At 39.0% G+C, this 21,577-nt stretch overlaps 3 protein-coding genes across 3 annotated transcripts; 1 reads left to right on the plus strand and 2 right to left on the minus strand.

Moving 5' to 3' along the window:
• Positions 1 to 142: 142 nt before the first annotated feature.
• Positions 143 to 15,478, minus strand: shc2 (SHC (Src homology 2 domain containing) transforming protein 2). The gene is made up of 14 exons (XM_042005324.1): positions 15,392 to 15,478; positions 12,833 to 13,641; positions 9,227 to 9,297; positions 7,168 to 7,228; positions 6,778 to 6,897; positions 6,490 to 6,543; positions 6,276 to 6,327; positions 5,986 to 6,112; positions 5,189 to 5,369; positions 4,532 to 4,625; positions 3,478 to 3,645; positions 3,036 to 3,382; positions 2,714 to 2,888; positions 143 to 1,825 (listed from the first exon to the last, which is right to left on the minus strand). The coding sequence occupies exons 2-13, from the start codon at positions 13,595 to 13,597 to the stop codon at positions 2,751 to 2,753; spliced, it is 2,178 nt and encodes a 725-aa protein (XP_041861258.1). The 5' UTR covers positions 13,598 to 13,641; positions 15,392 to 15,478; the 3' UTR covers positions 143 to 1,825; positions 2,714 to 2,750.
• Positions 15,479 to 16,789: 1,311 nt separating this feature from the next.
• Positions 16,790 to 19,589, plus strand: cks2 (CDC28 protein kinase regulatory subunit 2). The gene is made up of 3 exons (XM_042005326.1): positions 16,790 to 17,068; positions 17,414 to 17,541; positions 18,298 to 19,589. Exons 1-3 carry the CDS (start codon positions 17,010 to 17,012, stop codon positions 18,339 to 18,341), a joined length of 231 nt encoding a protein of 76 aa, XP_041861260.1. The 5' UTR covers positions 16,790 to 17,009; the 3' UTR covers positions 18,342 to 19,589.
• On the minus strand, positions 18,893 to 21,524 carry odf3l2b (outer dense fiber of sperm tails 3-like 2b). Its single transcript, XM_042005325.1, has 5 exons — positions 21,085 to 21,524; positions 20,890 to 20,983; positions 20,153 to 20,263; positions 19,611 to 19,724; positions 18,893 to 19,380 (listed from the first exon to the last, which is right to left on the minus strand). Exons 2-5 carry the CDS (start codon positions 20,927 to 20,929, stop codon positions 18,893 to 18,895), a joined length of 753 nt encoding a protein of 250 aa, XP_041861259.1. The 5' UTR covers positions 20,930 to 20,983; positions 21,085 to 21,524.
• Positions 21,525 to 21,577: the final 53 nt, after the last annotated feature.

Raw genomic sequence — 21,577 nt, forward strand, 5'->3', positions numbered from 1 at the left:
CTGAAGTGTAACCCATCTATTTTTGGCTGATGTAAACTCGAGGTCTAATTTGGCAGCAACATGTCTGCATGCAAATAAAAATTGAGCATGATAAATTACGACAATTAACCTGATGGATTGTTTTACAAATGACCAGACACTGTTTGAGTTGTATCCTTTTTTCTTATTTATTTTATTGACAAAAAGCCATTCCACTTACTTTTAGATTAAAAGATCCAAGATATTCCAGAGAAAGCAGAAAATAATGGAAATACCAAATAAAAATAAAAAATTTTAAAAAGTAGCTCACCAAAAGCATTTCGGTTTACCTCTATTTCTGTGCATTGGGGATGTTGACACTGAGAACAGTGGTGGGCCTGAAAAATTAAAATAAAAAGAAAGAAGACAAGCCAGGAACAAAGGTATTACAATGGCTAAAGAGAGCCAAGGCTGGCCACTTGTTTGGGCAACAGAGGCGCAGTGCAGACATGTATATTATCTGCAGACATAGACATGAGATTAGGGACAACCATTAAGATGATGAATTTCCCTGAGCCGGGACAAAGAAAGGATTTAAAATCCAAATCCCCATTTCAAGATCAGTCGCTGCAAAGGAGAGCAACGAGTGGCTGACTTCTAAAAGAGGAAATCTTCTAGGGGATTTTTTAAGGACACATATAAGTCAACAACAATCAAAACAGCTTTGATACCATTAACCATTACTGAAGCCAAAACCAGAGCAGCTTACATTACTGTTCTAAGATATAAGAGCTTAATCATCCTAAAGTTTGTTCTTTTTTTTTGTATTGGCATGGCAAGAAAAACCAGTCCATAAATGCACATTCTATACACTCTGACACAAATGCCTGTCAGTTATTAAGGCACTGAAGTAGGAAGGCTGAGGAAAAACATGTATGACATAGTAGGTTTAAACACAGAGGGGTTTGTTTTAACACAGGATGTATCACCACAGAGTAGAGTCTGACCAGAAACAATCACAGGCTTATGCAGCACGCCATTTTATCAAAAACCCTTTCCAAACAACACAAATGACTGTTATTTCTTGCAAATATGTTGAACTGAGTCATTGTCAGTACAATATGTTCTCTGGGCTGTCTGGAGGAACATATATGACTGTTTTAATGGGATTCAGTATTAAGATCGAAAAACAAAAAAGGCTGAAGAATGTGCAGCTTTTTTGAAAATCTAGGACTGACATTGTGTTCATTGTGTATCCTTTGTGCCTTCTCAGACACAACAGACCGATGGACATTGTTAACAGTCTTTACATTCCAAAGACACAAACACGTCTTCATTTTTGAGCTTCTGAATATGGAACCTGACATTTTTTTGTTTTCATATCCACAAAAAAAAAAAAAGAAAAAAAAAAAAAAAAAAACAATGGTAATTTTTTGTTCTGGTGATGTTTATTAACTGGTGGAGTGACCTATAACTGTATGGTTGCCCAGGACTCTGCAGGACATTTCTTCTTCACTGTGCATCACTGTCCATCTGAAATTTCCTGAGGTTGGGTCCTCTCCAAACAGCCGTCAGTTTAAGGTTTGACCTTGGAGATTATGCAGCTCTGGCACAGGACACACTGCAGATTCTGGTTGGTTTGTTAGCTTAATTGCTGCATGCTAAGGAGGAGACTGATGATGAATATTTTAGTTTACCCTGCCAGCCAGCAGGCAGAGAGTGTACAAGGTGATGTCAGACACCTCACTTTACTACGAGGTATGTCCAAAGAAAGTATTAGCAGTCCTTTATAGGAATACTCATTCAAGAAAAATGATTACCAAATTCAGTTTTTCAGTGGTTTTCACAAGCTTAGAAGAATTCAGCCCTGAAATATGAAAGAGAGAGAAGGATGGCATTAGTGTTAGGGTAAATTAGAGCATAATGGTATTACATTTTGCACAAAACAGTCTCCCTACATCTGCTTGCCACAAAGTGATAACCAAATTAGCTGTTAATATAAAAAATAATAAATATTCATGCATTGTTATGGGGCCTATTTGAGCTAATACACTGCTTTACAGGTGAACCTCATGGAGCGTCTCACTAAACACACTGTTGTTTTCTCATTGTGTTGTGTAAGGCAAGGCAAGGGGAATTCTTTGATATAGCACATTTCATGTACAAAACAATTCAAAGTGCTTTACATAAAACCTTAAAAGCATTACAGTGGGGCACAGGAAGCAACAACTAGTGCATTAAAAACAAACTTTAAAAGAATTAAAAGTAATTAAATAAAAACAAAAAGAAAAAATCTAAAATTAAATAGATAAAATGCAAGAAATAAAGTTCCAGTGTGTGGAAAACAGTTGTTTTGATGAAAGGCAGCAAATAGAAACGTTTTTAACCCTGATTTAAAACTGCTGAGTTTCAGCAGACCTGCAGTTTTCTGGGAGTTTGTTCCACATGTGAGGACTATAAAAGCTGATCGCTGCCTCTCCATGTTTAGTTCTGACTCTGGGAACAAAAAGTAAATTTGACCCTGATGACCTAAGGGATCTAGTTGGTTCATAACGAACCAGAAGATCCTGAATGTATTTTGGTCCTAAACCATTCAGAGCTTTGTAAACTAACAGCAGGATTTTGAAGTACAAGGTCTGAAGAATCGTGTGTTCTCTGCTTCTACTTCTTCTTTGTTTTAGGTGTGGCAAAGTAGTTACTACTGTGATATCTGCATTTTGTGTCATTCAAATTATTATCTGTATTATATACATACATTCTAATGTTTACTGCAGTTTACGTCCCACGCAGGGTCAGGTGACTCGTGGCTTCCTCCTGACCACCTGTTTGAGGTGAAGCTCACTTTCTGCTGCCACTATAGGTAGCTCATTCTTCAGGTGGTATGATATAAGGTGGCTTATGCTCTCAAATAGCATGTCTTTGGTCCGAACCTTTATGGAGGAAAACAGACATTAGGATGTGTAAGTAACCATGAACAAAACAAACAAAAACATACTTACACACACTGCAACAAACAAACAATGGCATAGTTAGATTTAAGTGTGCAGTGTATGTGTTTAACTTGCTGACAGACTCACCACTCCCTCAGGATCTACTAACAGAAGATGTTTGGGCAGGCCACAGTGCATGCCTGTGAGCACATACTGCCCAGGGTTGGTGGTGCTCTCCCGGACAAGAAAATCTCCGTCTCGGACCAGGAGTTTCTCTGCATCTCGTCGGCTCATCCGGCTGTGGTACCAGGTCTCCCTGCGGAGCTGCTCCTCATTAGGGGCAACAGGGGCTCTGCGTCGTGGAGGGCTGGGCCACTGATCTTCCAAGATTCGAACACCTCCCCCTTCAGCTTGCAGTCCGGAGCCTCCTGATATGCTTGATAAAACAGCTCCACCACAGGCCTCATGGAGCTTCAGAGCATCCTCAAAGGGCCCTGCAGGAAAAAAGAAGGTTCAAAGATGTGAATGTGAATATTCAGCTATAGCTTTCATATTTCAAGATGTTATTTTTACTGTCACGGGAACTCACTCATATCAAAAAGGTCCTTTTTGGGACTGTCAGGGGCCCTGGCCCCTCTGTTTCCATCTGGACCCTGCGTGAGTGAATTCAGGTTTTCCAGACTCTGCGTGTTTACATACTGGTGCTCCTCATAGTCCTTGCTGCCTGATGGCTGCCCATCAGCACAAAGGTAACCATCTGATGCCATACCAGAGAAAGAAAAAAATCCATTTCTAAGTTTTCTGTCTTGTTGATCAATAGATCTGTGTGTATATAAGTGTGATTCTGTATATTAGATAGTTTACTTAGCTACAATACTCCTTTGTTTAGGATTAGTGCTCCCTCTAGTGGTTAAAACCATAAAAGGACATTTTAAATTTCATCACAGTATTTTAGAAAATATGTTGAGCTTGTTTACACTGTCTTATCTTTGGATTATTGTGCTCAGCACTAAAATGTTTTAATTCACTATTGTCAATTAAATAAATATATTGTGGTACCAAATTAATTTAAATGTGCACTAATATTTCACTTAAGCCAACTTTTGCTGGTGAAGAGCTAAATTTGTTTCTTCTGTAGCAAATTTTGCATGCCACTCATTTTAGTGTGCAAAATCATGTAACTGATGTCAGAAAACTTTGAGGATCCCTTAAATTGTCCTTCTATGTGAGATGACAGATGTCTGTGCAGCATGAGGGAAATTTTTATCTTAAAGGCTGTTCTGATCAGCGATCCCAAGACTCCTATTAATGTGATCTTGTTAAGAATCTGGACACTGAGCCTCTGTCTGAGCTAGTTAGAAGGTGAAACTCACACACAAAGTCACAAAGTTTATTGGTATTTACAGACTTTAAACACAACAGGACATGAACAGACATTAGTTGAAGCCCATGGAAAGCTCTCTAACCTAGCCACTATTAAGATAGATTGTTTAGTAGGTGAATAAAAACACTGCACCCATGCTTCCTGTCATTAGAAAAAAAACAACAAAAAAAACAAAAAAAAAATAAAACACTTGACTTATGTTTAACACTCTGATTAAGACATGTTTTTACTTGTTAAAGACTGCCACAAGGTGTCTCACCTGAGCTGCAAGTCATTTCAGTGTCCCAGTGAAGCTCATAACACAGCTGACCAGGTGGGTAAGAAGCATGTTCTCTTTTGGCTGGTGAGCCCATCTGCAAACACACAGCCACACCAGGAAAACACATCCTTAATACAAATGTGTCTGTATAACTGTAACTACAGTGAGTCACCATATTGTAAACAAGCAGCAAGGGGAGGCCAGTGATTTCTTCTACCAAGTGAAACTAAACTGTCTTTGGCAGTTAGAGTGCAGGTGCATCAGGAAGACGTTATGGAGTATATTTTCATACCCTTTTGCTTTAATTATCTGTAAAACATATGGAGAAGGAGCAGCAAACTCTATCAGTCACCAGTTGAAGATGTCAGAGTTTTCCGAGTCTATTCTGTGATAGACTTTAATTATAAACTGCTTGATAATAACCAGATGCCATTTTTATTACATTTGAGATAACATTAGATTATGAGGTTGCATATCACTCTTTGGCAGTGCTGGCAATTACAGGGGTTAAGCTGTACTGGTGTGCTGGAAGAATGGTCAGTGCAGTGGTGGAGCAGAAATATATCACTGCATAAAATGAAGTTGAGCTTACCATACCATAAATCAAACTTTAAAAATGACCTAAGATTGTTTTCATATCCATGCCCGGACACTTACCTGAGGTGCTGTCTTGCTGTGTGGTTGGGTGTGGATGTGACCCAGAAGGGCTCCATTGGGCCTCAGTCTTGAGTCCACAACTCCCCCAACAGGAGGCTCCTTCCCTGGAATACTGTTGTAGTAATCATGGTCAGAGAAGTCCTCTTCCTCGCCCCACATGGGTTCCTCTGTCCTGACAGGCCTAAAGAGAGATAAATATGTTAAGAAGAGGATAAATTTTAAAAAATATCTGGCAGACCAAAACATGTAAATACAGCAAAAACTTAATTATAATAATCACGTGGATGATTGGCCTAAGTAAAGGACATCTGAGTTCTTAAATAGATTTATTCTAATCAAATGGCATCTCCGCATCTGAATGTGATCTATATGGATCGGCATTTATATACGTCCCTAGAGTTGCTGCCACTGGCAGGAAAGATGTTCATTTGAAACCAGAAAATAAGATACTTCTTTTTTATCCTGTGCCTGCAGAGGTGTCATTTAATGTTTGTGCAAGAAGATCTGTGCATTTATAACATAAGATGGACTTATGGACAATAATAAACTATCACATCTCTTTGGAATACATAAAAATGAAATACGAGAATTGTGCACAATCATTTTTCTGCAGGATGACTGGCCCATGTGGTGTATTTACTGTATTTGAGTTGTGAATTACAATGTAATGTATTGGCCATCTGCCTGCCATTACCCTACAGATTCAGAGATGTCACCAATTTTGAGTAAATAAAAACAGTTTAAAAGGTTTTTCATCAATTCAAGCAAGTCATTGTTTTAACAGGACTTCCTTTTACCTTTCCATGGATGCCATGGTTTTAGGAGGGCTGTGTAGATACTGTTTAAACTGGAGTTCAAAAGCCTGACCGATGGTGCTGATGACACTTTGGGCTAAACCATCCGAGCACTCCAGTATATGACATGCTGAAGAAAGCAAAAAAAGAACTGCATTACAAAAGAAAAAAACTCTCTCACAATGAGCAACATGTGAGAGTAAGCTTCAAAGCACCTCTTTTATTCTACTCCTTATTTAAGAAAGAGACAGAAATGTGCAGCGAGGCAGAAAGAGATGCTTTCCAGGACATACCTCTCTGATTCACTGGGTCTTTGGCCACGTATGCAACATAATCAGGTGTGTCCTTCAATGTACAGGATGGACAATTTAATTAAATCAGACTTAAGTTAGACATCTATTACTAAAATAATTGATTTTTGGATCATAAGATTGGAAACAAATAAAGCACAACTGAGTTGGATTTAGTTATTAAATGTTTGTTCCAAGCAGCATTTGCTGCACTTACTGTGTCTCCACCAGAGGCAAATGAAATGGACTGCATGGGATGATGTGCTATCACCTGAGACAGATAATGGCACAGAAGACATTTCTATTCATGTAAATAGATTGTATTAGAAATCAAGAAAGTAAAGACTAAGTGTTGTATATCATATACAAGAATCAAAGACAATTTACAGTTCTTTTCCTTATTTAATTGCAGTCACAGTAGCATTTAGACCTGACAAAACCATTTTATAAAACTATTAAGTTCATTTTAATCCTTGAGCAGCTTGGTAATTAAGCATCATCTAACCTGTCGTGTGGTTGGGATGAGTAGACCAAGGCCATCCACGGAAATATTGACTGCGATGCTCATCCCAGCAAATCGCAGGTTACTCTTGCCCATGATAGACTGCAGAGCTTTGTTAAGGGCCTGCAAGAAAAAACAAACAAGACAGTGCAAATTACAATTACATCATTGTAAGTAAAAACAGATTTAAAAAATGTCAATGTCATGTTATATTTATCTCCTGATAACACCTGCATAGAGCAACAGATGGGCTTGTTTTGTCTTATGATATTGATTTTCTTTTGTCTATTCTAGTCTTGCTGCAGAGCAAAAACCACTGTGTTTTATTTAAAATACCATTCCCACATGCATAACAAAAAAAATACAAGGTAAAATTATAAATTTACTATTAACCTTTTTCCTCCAAGCCCCCTTCCCTCCTGGCACAGCTTCACAAAGCCTGTTGATGGCTTCCCTGATTAGGAAAATGAAGACAACAATATGGGTAAAACTGAACTAAAAATGTTGCACATGCAGGTTCAGAATAGTCCAGGGTTACAAAAAAGGCCTGTTTTACATTAATGAAAAAACCAGAGGTTAAATCTCATGGATAAACAAATGCTTTGTGTTCTCTCACCCCAGCTAAAGCCACAGGTCAAAGACCCACCACAGTTCAAAGGTCAAGAAATTGCTTTCATCTGCTACGTTACAACATACGAATCGAGCTTTGCTGTGAAACAAAATGAATATTTTTTAAGTCATTAATGCTTGCATTTGTTTTCAGTTGTGAATTTCTCTCACCAGATTTGTGCTAATAGTCCTGGGGAATTGACTAATGGCAATTTAGAGTTTGTGTCCCCCTGTGTGTGTCTAATGGAGGGAGGGAGGCATGATTTGGCTTCAAGGCTGTAGCTCGTGATCTCTCTGCCAGGGGACAACGAGGACAGCAATCAAGAGCCAAGCTGCCCCTATCAAGTGGCTTGTAAATATTTAAAAAGCAACGTCCCAGGCCCCATCTCGAGGACAGAACTTCTCAGGGATTTTTGAAAAACACCACAATGTTCGAATGACTCATGCTGACGAGAGAGCAGAGGTAGGAGGAGGGAGAGGAGGAGGAGGAGGAGGGAGGAGAAGAGAGATGGGCTGTTGTTGTTTTTGTCTGCAGTCTACCCTGCAATAAAATGCTGGGCCTCATTATCAGCTGTGTTGCTGTTAAACAGCATGACACAGACAGTACTGTTGGGAGACAGCGCCTTCTTCAAATTCAGGGGCTGAAATACATTTTTGAAATTCTCTCAACTGCTTAATGTTTTGTTGTGGCCTTCCAGGATGTAATTATGTGGTGTGCAAGCTGAGGCCAGTTCTAGGCTGTAACTATAAACTTTAATTGTTGTTTTTTAATCACAAGCAACAATAATTCATAAGCAGTAAACATATGACATATAACAAAGAAGCAATTCAGGAACAAAGGCTCTAATACCAGTGAAAATTTGGACAATGGGCCCAATGAGCTACAGGTGAACAAAAGTCAATTTGAAGTGATGTCTTTGCCCCCCCCCCCCTGCTTTGTTTTGCTCTTTTGTTGGCTCCTCCTCCCCCTAGCTCCCTCTCAAGAAGTTACAGTTAAAGACAACCCAGCAGGGCACGTTCATGGAGACCACTGCAGCTTTTCACAGTCATTAGCGAACATCATCAATAATAGATCTCCTATCTCTATCACTCCATCTCTGCTCACCCCCACCTTCCTCCCCCTGTACTTAAGCCTGGATGCATGATGGGCTCAGATTTCTGCCGATCGATTGTGGAGGAGAGATAGCAGAGTGAGAGAAGGAAGGGAGGGGAGACAGAGTGGGGAGCTGGGGAGAGTGTTTCTCCTCTGAGGTTGATGATTGCATAAAATATGCTTGATAACAACAACATTGCATGTAGGCCTTAAAAGCACAAGGAAAGAGAAAGGCAAGGAGCCTGAGCACTGTTTCATATATAAACCCATGCACTGTCTGACCTGTGTTACTAGTAAAGACAAATACAGAAGCTGTGTTTGTCTCCTAAATGGGGCAAAAACTAAATTGGGCAGCCCTAATGCTAAGAGTTGTGACTTTAGTTTTTATTGAAACTTCAGAGGAACTGCTGTTGGTGGACATTTTCACTGCAACTGCAAAATTTTGGTGGTGTAAACTACCACAGATTCTGTATCTTTGGCCTCAGAAATAAAGGGATTGCAAGGTTAAAAAACAGATCTACAGGTGTACCTCCATTTATAGTGTAATTAGAAAGTTATATAAAAAAATTGTTTATTTGCTTATTACAATGCCAAATCAACATACTATACAAAATAACCACTTCTGCTTCTGCTCCTATGGTGTTGCTTGCAATCTGATACTGTAGAAACTGACATCTCTATTATCACAATATATCTTGGATTTAATTCTCCTGATTTACCACTCACAGTAAAGATGATTTAACAGCTTACCTTGTCACCTGAGTCCGTGTGTTGAAGTCTAGGGAACGCATTGACTTCAGCACCTCAATGCAACCCATGTACTGCAGTAAAAAAAAAAGAAAAGAATTATTTACAGCAAAATCTCTGTAGACTGATTTTTGTCAAGATGAATGCCCCTGAAGTGCTGCAATATTGAGTTTTACACTCACAAAAAAGATGTGATCTTCTAAAAAATAAAAATTAAATTAAATTAAATCATCAGCAGGTGTTTAATTTAAAGCTGCAACCACTGTGAATTTCTAGGACAATACTGACTTCAACTATATTAATTTGGCTGATACCAGTTGTTTTAGTAAATTATTTTTCATATAATGCAGAGGAAACAGTTAAATATGCTTTATGAAAAATAAAAACAGTTTTTAAGTATCGCACCTCTTCATCACACTATCTTTGAATGAGCACAAATTCATTCTTACAAATCCAAGACTTTTTAGCGTGTTAAACCATTACCAACTCAGTTAGCTTTCAGTACAACCATGGCCCAACAAAACTATAAATAAACAGAAATAAACAAAGTCAGTGCAAAACATCCAGGGTAAATATTGGCCGATGTCATTTGCTGTTTGTCCCATTACAGTCAACAAGCTGAATATCAACCAATGCTGGACTGATATGTTTGTGCATTACTAGTTTGAATTAAAAAGTTGTGTTCTGATAAAGCTTCAACCCCAAAGACTTTTAAGTGTAGAATATTTACAATTCTATCTGCACACGTCACTATGTCAGACAATAATCTAAATCAAATCTCATACAGACCATTAAAGTGTGCTTCTCACTCAGTAGCTTACTAATGGCTGTCAGGTCAGGGTGCTAATGGCACCTTGACTAGATTAGCAGCACTGAGAGCTCCAGATCACGGACAAACTGCAGCTTCTTAGCTCTCTTGGGGATGCAAAGGGTGTGAGTGTGTTTGTTTGTACAATCCCTTCAACTGAGAATGTTCTGTTTGTTTTGTGAAGAAACAATGTCACAGTGAATTAAACTCTTAACTGTTATTATTGATCAGTAAAATTCAGAGACAACTATTGTAAATAACCTCCTGTGTTAGTACATCCATCTAACTTTGTCCCTGCTAAATAATCCACCAAATTAACACAATGCATCAAAGTATAATAATGTGATGTGTTACAAAATCATGTTCGACGTCCCATATCTTCATCTGTATCATAGATTTTGCCAGGGGCTTTTTTATGTTTTGATTTGGTGTTTTTATCTAAAATGTGATTGGGTCACAGTGCTGACAAGTTTGAAAACATCTTTGTAAAACAGAGAGTAGCCTAAGAGCTTAATGATCTTTCTAATAACATTTGGGCTTAAGGGAAGTCTTCCATCAGGGAAATCATCACTCTTTTTTTTCTCTCTTTCCACTCTTTGCCAATGTTGCCATTGTCACTCACACATCTGCTGAGGCAACACATCCCCTCCTCTACCAGTGTATATGCATCATTGTCCTTTTGGCCAAAGCTCTACTTCATTATTCCTTAAACAAGAGAGTATCTGTTCTGAGAAAGGCTCTTCAGAAATTTAATAACCTCTCAAACTCTGTTTTGATGAAGTTCCCTTCCTTGAGATAAATCAATGTCATTTCTTTGTTTGGCTAGTTTTAAAAAAAAAAACACAATTCATTACCTTATGTGCGGTAATTTCACCATGAAGACAGTGGCAGGACAAAAACCACCTTGTATGTTGTGTAATGTTTGGTGACCAGATGAAAGGGACAAGCAGATTCTTCCCTGCCTTGTTTACAATTTATGTGGTAAGTAGTGATGCCGGAGGAAATTTTCCTCATTCTGGTCAACAATTCCTCTGATTTTGTTCTTTTAAACACTGTTAGTAGCAGATTGGAAAACACACCACAACACAATTAAACCTTGGAAAAAATCTTGTATCAATGATAAAAAATACATTTGCATTGCAAAATACATGAAGTCTTTTTTTTTTTTTTTTTTTTTTTTTTTTTTTTAGAAACAAAAACTGTTTATGGAAGCAGTATAAAATAAGAGCAGCCTGGCCTTAATATAGCTATATTTAAGACAGCTGCTTTGGCAGATGCACTGTTCGTTTAATAGCTGCTGCAGTGCTTTGGCTCTCAGAGACGGGAGATTCAGGGAAGACACTGCGCCTGACATGGGTGTGTTTGGACATACAGAAAATGTAAAACCAGAACTAAGGATATCATCTGTTTCTCTGAGATGAAGGATGGATTTGTATGAATGAGTACTTGTGTACGTGACTGAGTGGAAATAAACAGGGAGAGAGAGAGCAAGAGAGAAAGAGAGAGAGACACTCATGGTGCTTTAAAATGGCACAGTGCAGCAGAAATTTGCTGTCCCTATGACACTAATACATGCAATAAGTGCTCCTCCCTGCATAGATTTACCAGTCAATTGCACATACAGCACTGCTTTAGAAGCCATGAAATACTGCACATTTCAAACATATACTCTCACAGGTCATTTGAAATGACTGTGGCACACTTTCAGATGGCAACAACTGGACTGATCTAATCCTTAACTAAGATATCAATCAGATAAGAGAAAAACTTGTTATGAATCTTGGAAGGCATGGGGTGATGATGAGACTTTATATGTACTAAACATTTGGAGCTCTCTCACACTCACCCAACCTCCTCTTTCACATCACATGATGTAAATGACTGTAATTAAATGTAATTGAATATAGGAATGAATGGTGCCTGTATAATGACATTAGCAAGCATGCTTGGACCCCAGACCCGCCTAATCAAGGGCCATGTCATTAGTTTGAGAGGGAAGTGGAGAGAGCAGAAGGGCGGAGGTGAACAGTCAAGGGGGATCACCAAGGGGAGATTGACACTGACGTCGAGCAGTCTGTTTTGGATGGTAACCCAGTGTAGGCACAAATCAGTCGTACACACTGATAAAGATATGTTTTTTGCCCACAAATTTATCTATTGGATTGTTTTAAATTAAAAACACAAGAAGCTTGTGGAATACTTCAAAGCTTCAATAAAGCACTCTAAAAGCACACACTTATGGTAACAGTGGGGAATACTGGTATTCATTATACTGAGATGGTAAATAAAATTTATGGCTGAAATCATTATAACTCCCTGCACTCATTAAAGTAAACAATCTCAAAACCACACAAAGAGCACCACTCCCACAGTCGGAGCTCAGAATCAGACATGGGTAACATGCTCTATAAATACAGTTGGTTATTGTTTTAAGTACAGTGTGATGAATGCTACCAATGGTAAACTGTGGAGCTGAACTACAATGCTCTCTGCAGTCAGTACACATAACTTCATGGTTTATCTTTTCCACCCTGACGCCTGTGTGCAGTCCTGACGCAGTCTCTAAGCCAGCCACACCAGGCCATCTATATGGATTAAATTATGTATTCCCTCGTCCTCGCCACATGAGCAGCATAACAAACTGCATGCTAGTCAGGTGTTCTTTTGTTTCCCACCCCGACAGAGACACCTTTAACTGGCTCCTGTGTGAAGGCAACTGTTAACCAAACCAAACTTTAATTAAGTTGATATTCACTTTCTTTCAGTAAGGGTGCATTTGCAAAACATGCCCACCAACTTACCCTGACAATATAAGAGGCCCCTTGTCCTGCAATCTTCTTGTCAGGGTGCAACCAGCCTTGAGAGGGTTTGTGGATAAAGCTGCCCTTTTGGCTGAAATCCTCGCCTCCCAGCCACATGCCTTCCACCCTCGTCCTGCGGTTCATTCCTGATCTGGAGTTGCTAGAACCACCAGGGCTCACCATGGCTTCTGTGGCCCCAAATCCATGCACCCCTGGACTGGCAGAACTTGAAGCTACTGCTCTCTGCCCTCGTATGGCTTGAAGGGAACAGGGGGTGACACAAACAGGGTCACAGGAGTTAAACACAGCCGCAAGGCTGGCCACGGGACCGCTGCCTTGCATGGCACCACTGGTCCTGAGTGATGCAGAAGATGAGGAGACAGAGGTCTGGGAAGAAGTTGCTGCAGCCTTGCCCGAGTCCTTGCTAGAGCTGGAGCTGGAGCTGGAGTTGGATGGGCTCCGGCTGAGCAGCGAGTTTGAGAATTTCCACTGGGGCATCTTAGGGATGAGCATACAGAAGGTTGTTGTTGCATCCTGCTCCCCATCGAGGCAGGGGGAGTCTGCCAGGGCTGTAGCCCCCGCAGAGGAGGAGGACCTGGCGCTGGGATCCATAGGAGGCAAAGGAGGGAGAGGGAGGCTTGTGTTGGAGGAAGGGGCCACTGGTGTTGCCACAACTTTGCCGCTCATGGTTAAGCTCTGCATCAGGTCGTCGGAGGAGGTCACAGACTCATTGCGAAAGCGGCCATACTTTGGCTTAAGGAGCATGCCCGGAGGAGTCGCCTAAAGCAGGAGATGAGAGGGGGGGATAGCTGCCAGAGGATGGAAGGGAAAGGGGAGAGGGGGAAGGGATAGGGGGGGAGAGGGGGGAGGGGGGGAGGAGGGTGTAATGGAAAAGGAGGAGAAAACAAATGTGCAAATCTTCTAGGCAAAGTCCTATATCCTTTTCAAAGTCAGCTCAAAGCTGTCTGGTCCTCGCCCACTCCAGCAATGTCCCACTCTCATGCTGCTCTCCTCTCCATCTGAACCGGCCTGCTTCCTTCCTTTTACTGCCTGAGGCAAGATCGCTCGTGTGCTCCCAGTCTGTCTCTCCCTCTCTGTGGATGATGTCATTGGCCTGTTAGCCCTGCCCTGCCCAGCTGCTCTCAGACTGTATTCGCTACAGCACATCTGCCTTAACCACCATCCACCCAGATACACACAGACACACACTCACATTCTGCAGATCACCTGTGCTTCTACATAAGGGCCACTCAGTAATTTAGCAATCTATGTCAGCGTAGTCTATGTGCTATTTATCTACCCAGGATGAACATTGCTGCTGATATGTGAGCTAAAAGAAAGAAATAATAATAAGACTTTTGATAAGGTTGCATTGCTATTGAGAAGGCAAATATTGTGATTGGAATTACACAATATTGTCTTCCTGCACTTTAGATAAAAATGGGAAATAGAGATTGTTGCCCAGTATCTATATATATATATATATAGAATGCACAAAAAAAGTGTGTGTGTTAAAAAATTACCGTGATCCAGTACAGCAGTAACCTGCAGCTGCATTAAAAGAAACATTAACTCAAAATTTGATTGTGCAGGAGAGCAACTTTCAGAATGAGACTTGTTCAATTAGTTAAAGTGAATTCTGTAAAAGGCAATGCGCGTGTAATCCCATTAGTCCTGGTAACATACAAAAACATAACAAAGGAAACAATGCAGCCACGCTTGGAAGGGACTGCATGTCTGACAGCATCTACCCTATCCCATCTGCCTGAATTCTCTTCCCACAGACCCTCCCATCCACCTCCCAAGAGAGCAATCAGCCATCTCAGCGTGATCCTTTTAGCTTCTTGCTTTCACCCTCTCTTGTGCTTTTCCCCTGTGCACTCTCATTTCTATTTTTTACTTAATTGCATTGTTCCATCTGGTAAAAGCAACATGGAGTCAGGATTCTCCACCAGAAGCACAAAAGTCTTTAAGCTGAAATTTACACTGCACAACTTTTCTAAAACTTTTTTTTTTCAAATAGTGCAGACAAAAAGAGAGAAAAATAAGAAAGTGACACATAAATTCACAAAAAATCCTGTAATGCAAAGTGTGTTATTTCAATCAATTCACACAAGGAAATTGACCTAATTTATTTTTTGGTTCACCATAATTATTTGAGCCTTCTACTATACTACTATAATACTATACTGACTCAATATAAGAATAGCTGAATGAAACTAATCAAAAAGTCATATTTTTAACATTCTATATAATTTTCCACTGTCTGTGGTTAGTATCTTTTTATGATAAATTTATCACCACATTTTAAACATGAGGCCCTCAATACTAATATCTGACAAGGGCATTTTGATCTGCTGACAACGATGTGATGGATTTGCAATACTATGGGCAAATTTGAGGGACTATTATTTTCTGATCAAAGAAGATAGATTCCAGAAGATTTCCGTAAACAAACCATATCCAAACACACTTTAAACAAAACTGATTACAAGTTCAAAACCTAATGAATTTCAAAAGGTATCCCAACAAGTGAAACGTTATTTAGAAGAAACTTACCCACAAGGCAGGTGAAACAAGAATCCAGCCCGATGAACTTCCCATTACTTCGACCAGGAAAAAAGTGATGCAATGTGTTTGCTTAAGCTATAGCAAAAAACAAAAAGACAAAAAAAAAAAAAAAAAAAAACTGTGGCTGTTCTTGAATAAGACACCAACTCATTTAATTGGTTGAGATCCCAGAAAACAAGCCATATGATGTATCCAAACACAAAAACTATGCACACACAGTTATCATAATAAATTCTGCAAAACCACTCAACCTTCCTCTAAACAGCCACAAACTTGTTTGCTATGGAGTATAAAAGGTTACTGATAAACCAGACATAATCGATGCCTGTTGACAGCTGATCTCTCAGAATGTTCTGTCCCTGTTTTTCGTGACAAATGAGTGCAGTTACACTATAAAAAAAAGTTAAATGAATTTGAATTGAACTGTTTAACAAAGTTTGACAAAGACAATGCAATTATTACAATGGGATGTGTATTTAAGTGTCCACAGAAACCAAATTACTTCTAGTAATCACACGAAGAAAGAACAAAACTATAAACCAGCAGCAAAGAAAAGACAATGTTAAAACATAATTCACTTTGCCCACTGAAGAACAACTGTCAAATTTGATCATTTTTTAAATAAAAATGTTTATTATATTATCATAAATTGTTACATTCATGCTTGTAGAAATACTTTTTTACATAAAACAGTTTGATTGCTTCCATGTAAATATGCTCAGTGCTGTTTGAATTAGGAAGAATTATGTAAGAATTACATAAATAAATACAAGTTCAGGAGCATTTGGCTTTCTTCACCTAGTGTAGTAACTGATATAATGTTATGGGGGAAAAAAGGATGCAACTCACATCACCCAAAAAAGCATGCTTAGGTCATTTAATTCAAACATGATGCAGTTTTTCCATATTGTTAGCCTCATAGCATAACTGCCTATGTCATATTTTGTCTAAATTGTGATATTAATTTTGCTCTCCTAATACTGCTGAGTCACTGTGCATAATTGCCGATAAACCTTAAAATAAGAATAACAATAGCAATAATGCTGTTGGGCTAACGATTAGTTTGAATACAAGGGTATGTGCAAACATACAGCACACAGAAAGTAATATAGCAATAGAGACTGAATCGACCAGCTGTATGTAGCTTATACTTACAGAGATAGAATATAATAAAAAGAACCCTTACTTAGTCTCTATTTTTCTGACCCTATTTTCACCCTAAACTGACAATGGAGAGGACAAATAATGAAAATGCGTATATCATCAATTCAAACATTTATTAACTATTTTTTAGTTCGTGATAAAACTTAAGGTAATAGCGCATTTTTTAATCAGAAACAAAAACGCGAAGCGAACCCGTACTTCGTAATAGCTATATTCAAACACGAGGGCCTCATCTTCTTACGCTCAGACGATCTCGTTGTATCCGCGTGGTGCTGAGTTGACCAATCAGCGGAAAGCGGGTAACCGTTGGGGTATTAGAACCTTAAAAAAAACAGCGGCAAATAACAACAGCTTGTTGCTCTGGTTCACTCCCTGCTAACCAAAGAGTAAATAGAAAAGTCCAGTATCAAAAAGCAATTTGCTGAATATTAAGTGGGGCGAGATGTCAAAGAGAAGAATATTTTATTCGGAAACATACAACGATGATGACTTCGAGTACAGGTAGGCTGTTGTAATTTCAAACGTTTCAAGAGGTACCTTATTATTATTCTTGTCAAATCAGCTCATATCAAACTTGGATCAAGATTTTTCCCTACTTTTAGCTCTGTGGCTCAGTATAACCTTAATGTATGCTGTCAGATTTATGCTGACGTTGTTAGCGTTAATTGTGGCTTTGGTATAATAAAATGCATCAATAATAAAGTTGTGCTCGTAATAATACTCAAAACAACCCCCACCTAAACATCTTGTCATGCTAACTGCGTCTCTAACACTAAAAGTGATATTAAAATGTCATTTGAATGGTGTGGTCATTCTTAAAATAATTGTGTATTTACTTTACGACAGGCATGTTGTGCTGCCGACGGAGCTGTCTAAACTGGTGCCCTCCACCCATCTGATGACAGAGGAGGAGTGGAGAGGACTTGGGGTGCAACAGAGCAAAGGCTGGGTTCACTACATGGTCCACAAACCAGGTTAGTAAACATGGATTTAGGGGGGAAAGGCTTACACTGTTTTTTGATGTCAGTAAAATTGTAGATAGCCTCATTGTTTTGATTATTTGTGATCAAATGGATATTTGAGACTTGAGTTATCATTATGCAAACAGGTTGTGTAAAGAAAAAATACATTACCTTCATACTGGTAAAAAGAAAAATAACATACCTAAAATCTTACAAGTTAAAACTATTGGTATAGAAGTAAAACATTTTTTTTTTTTCGTGGTGAGATGTAGAAGATCAATTTCACACCCTGAGGAAAGAATTTCTCCAAAGTGGTGGTATAGTAGTGGATAGAAGGCTGTGGCTGGTCTCGGCGTTGTCATTTAGTATCATTTGATTTCTCACACACAAAGTCAAAGTTCAAACAAAAAAAGTTTGAAGAGTCCTTAGTGCACTTGAAGGAAACTGAGCCCAGAGCAGGGGTATTCATATTATAGACTAAGCAGGACATAGAGTAAAACATTAGAATAAAAATTATTCTTTTGTGAATTCTCATAGCTTTTACTTAGTGTCATATGAGGACTGTGTACTTTGGTTTACATTGTTTTAAATACTAACTGATATTACTAGCTTTGAGCCTCTTATTAGGATAGAAATAAAATTTATTGATATTTATTATTTAATATATTCCTGTGTGCATCATTAGACTTGATGACCACAGCAGTGTGAGGTTGTATGACTTTCCTATGTGATGTTGACAGATACCTCTTTGATGCTTTTCCTCTCCAGAGCCACACATACTGCTTTTCAGAAGGCCTCTCCGAAAGGAATGAATGGAAGCCAACTGTGAAATATGTATTGTATTTGATCATTTGTACTGGCAACAGATCATACATCTCTATATGTCTACATATGTTCTAATGTATTGTGTTAAAAACCTGTAGTGTTGTGATTTGTTCTTGCAAAGTCCCTCATTTTTTTAGAGGTACAAAGAAACAAACCATTTTTTCTTACTGTGAATTCTAAACTTTCTACACAATATGAAGGGGAAAGTTTGCCTGTCAGTTGTAGACTTTCAACACATCTTTTGAAAAATCTTTCCATGTTATTTTGTCAGTGTGGGTTGATTTCTTATAGGGCTTTATTTTTGTGTAAACACATTTTTCCTCAAATATTTAAACCTGTTTTTGTGTTTTGTACATATATTACTAGATATTTTAGATGTTGCTTCTGAGTTGACTGTCAAGTTTTTTGTTACTCTGAGAACAAAATTCATTATACATGTTTGTTCCTTGTTTTCATGCTACATTACATTACGTTACATTTGCATTACAGATCTGTAATTTCTTTTTTTTTTTTTTTTTTTTTTTTGAGTGACTGATGTTCAGTCAGAAACAGTGACAATTAGTGGGGTGGTAAATTCTGAGTGTCTGATGCCCATGGAGTAGGATGGTGCCCGGGCCTTGTGAGCTGTGACTTTCTCTGGGTTATAAGTCCCTGGACCTGGTTTCTTGGTGCCATCCCTGGGTAAACTATGGCGTCCCAACATGGAAAACGCAGGCTTTCGGGGCAGGTAAATATTTGGGTCTGTACTGTTGTAGCTGCAGGGCCCAGGTGTTTTGGCTAAATCCAGGGACGGTCCCCCTACACTTAAACTACCTGACATGGTGTAACTTGCACTGGCTGGCTTGTTGGCGACTTGAGGGCCCAGAAGTGAAGGCAGACAGTATTTGTTAGGAGCAGGAACTGGGTCTACGCTGCGGTAGTGTGTGCGAGCTCCCATTGTATAGGATGGAGGTCTGCGCTGCAGGTTGCATGGTGGCGCTCTCTCGGGGCTGTAGGCACCAGGTCCAGGAGTGTAGAATAGCTCTTCTATTGAACAGAAAAGTAATACAGCAACACCATATTATGGAGTGTAGTTATTGGGGATGAGCCGACTCTGGAGCTCTAGAAATATCAGAGGCAAATGCATATTGTACAATTGTACAATCTTAAACTTGAACTTGAGTTATGAATTAGGTTATAAAGATTAAGCAGTATATGAATTTAAAATAAACTTTAACTCAAAAGGAATTTTTACTTTAAAAAAAACAAAAACTTACGCTGTGGTTTTACTCTACCCAACATTGAGTATGCAGGCATGCCATCTTTGCCAAAGCGAGTGATCTTTGCATCAAGGTGATATTGAGGACCTGGGCTGGAATCGACACAATACACTGAAATAAAAATGAACAGTCATGATCAGTTTGGTGTGGTGTCTTCTCTGTCAGTTTGCATCGGTCATACTTGGAAAAGATTCATACCAATACTAATTTGACCCCCCCCCCCCCCCCCCCCCCCCCCCCCCCCCCCCCCCCCCCCCCCAAAAAAAAGAAAGAATCACAGCAATGAAGCGTTGTCTCCCCTCAGTGGTTTATGGGTAGCATTACACCACGGATTAAACTTAACATCTAATACATTCTCATAATGAGCCATTGTATACATTTTAGCATAATAAAAAAGGTAATTTGCTGGTTTCATTTTTAATGTTTTATAATGACCTGATTTATTATTTTCATATAAAAATTCTGACCAAGACATTTAAACAGCATATTATCAGTAATTAAAATATCCTCAGTGAAAAGAGAAAGAAAGAGGGGCTCACTGTTATTACTCATTCTGCCGTGGAAAGAGTAGGCAGGGCTGGTTGGCTTAGTGAAGTCATGGCCAACAAATCCGATGGTGGGAGGAAGTCTATAGCGTCCAGGTCCTGGCCCTGGAGACAGGTGGAATTGTGTGATTGATGTGCTCTTTCACACCTCATACCCATTTATAAAGCATAAATGTTAAAAATTCAAAGATAGGGAAACATTTAAAAAAATCTGTTATGTACTACAAATAATATCCAGTAATAGATCTGCAATATACAATTTTCTTCTTAATTAACCTTTATATGCATTTGATAAACATCAAAATCAATTTGCATATGACTCCCATACAAAATTTTTTGATGGCTTGTAATTGCCAATCAACCTGGAGTTGTATTCTAATGAAAGTATTTAATTATGTTTTAATATACTACAATGACTGAATAGTGACAGCACACAATTTATAAACAAACAAACCCACAACCAAGGAAAAAAAATCATTACATCAGCATACAAATATTCAGTGGAATGTGCACAAGGAGAGCAAGTAGCTGCCGTTTTTACAGACTGGAGCAAGTCCCAGCAGGTCTGCACACTGGAAACCTCTCCTCTGCTCAAGTCTGTTGTGACAAATTAATCACCCCCAAAAAAGTCAAACTGCAAGATGTTTGTGTCTCTAAAGCTTTAAGAATGCAGATTTAGTAACTGATTAAAGCAGCTTTGGTGAGATTGAATATTTAGTTGACATACTCACCTTTTTCCTTTCCTGCAATTGCTGGATATTTTTTCTCCATCTGACTTTTTGAAGATGTAATGTGCTCTTCAGGAATTCTACAATAGTAGCAGTACTACAGACATATTAATAAAATGTGTCACAAGATAAAAAAAAAAAAAAAAAAGAAAGTCATGGAAAAAAAATAATAATCAAAAGCATGACTTTGCACCTTACCAAAAGTAAATGCTCCTCTCAGCAAGCTGTGAAGCAGGTTGCATACTTGAATATTCAGTCATCAGATGAGAGGGGTACCTTGCTCCTTAACTCATGCTCACTATGCTTGTCTTTCTTCACATATCACAGTTCTTCAAACAGTAAAAAGCCAGGGCCTGCTGATCCAGAATCAATCCCCAGTTTCCTCTAAAACAATCTTGGCACTGATAATTCATTTCAAAATGTCAGTCCACTCTGACCTGGGCAGAGTTTTATCCATCTGGTATCCACTTGGTTGCCCCTTTGTGGCTCAGACAGGTGAATAGCCCAACCTCTGCAGAGGTGAATGTATAGGTGCACTCAGCTGGTACTTCGAAACAATGTCATCACTCCGATTCACTCTCATGTAATGCTAGCTCCCTCAGCCAACCATGAAACCAAGATCCCCCTCACCCTCCTTTCTCTTTTCCCTCTTTCTGCTCATTGCAGTATGGACACGCAGTATCACTCTTCA

Source organism: Melanotaenia boesemani, chromosome 14 (assembly GCF_017639745.1).
Source record: "Melanotaenia boesemani isolate fMelBoe1 chromosome 14, fMelBoe1.pri, whole genome shotgun sequence".
NCBI classification, from domain to species: Eukaryota; Metazoa; Chordata; class Actinopteri; order Atheriniformes; family Melanotaeniidae; genus Melanotaenia; species Melanotaenia boesemani.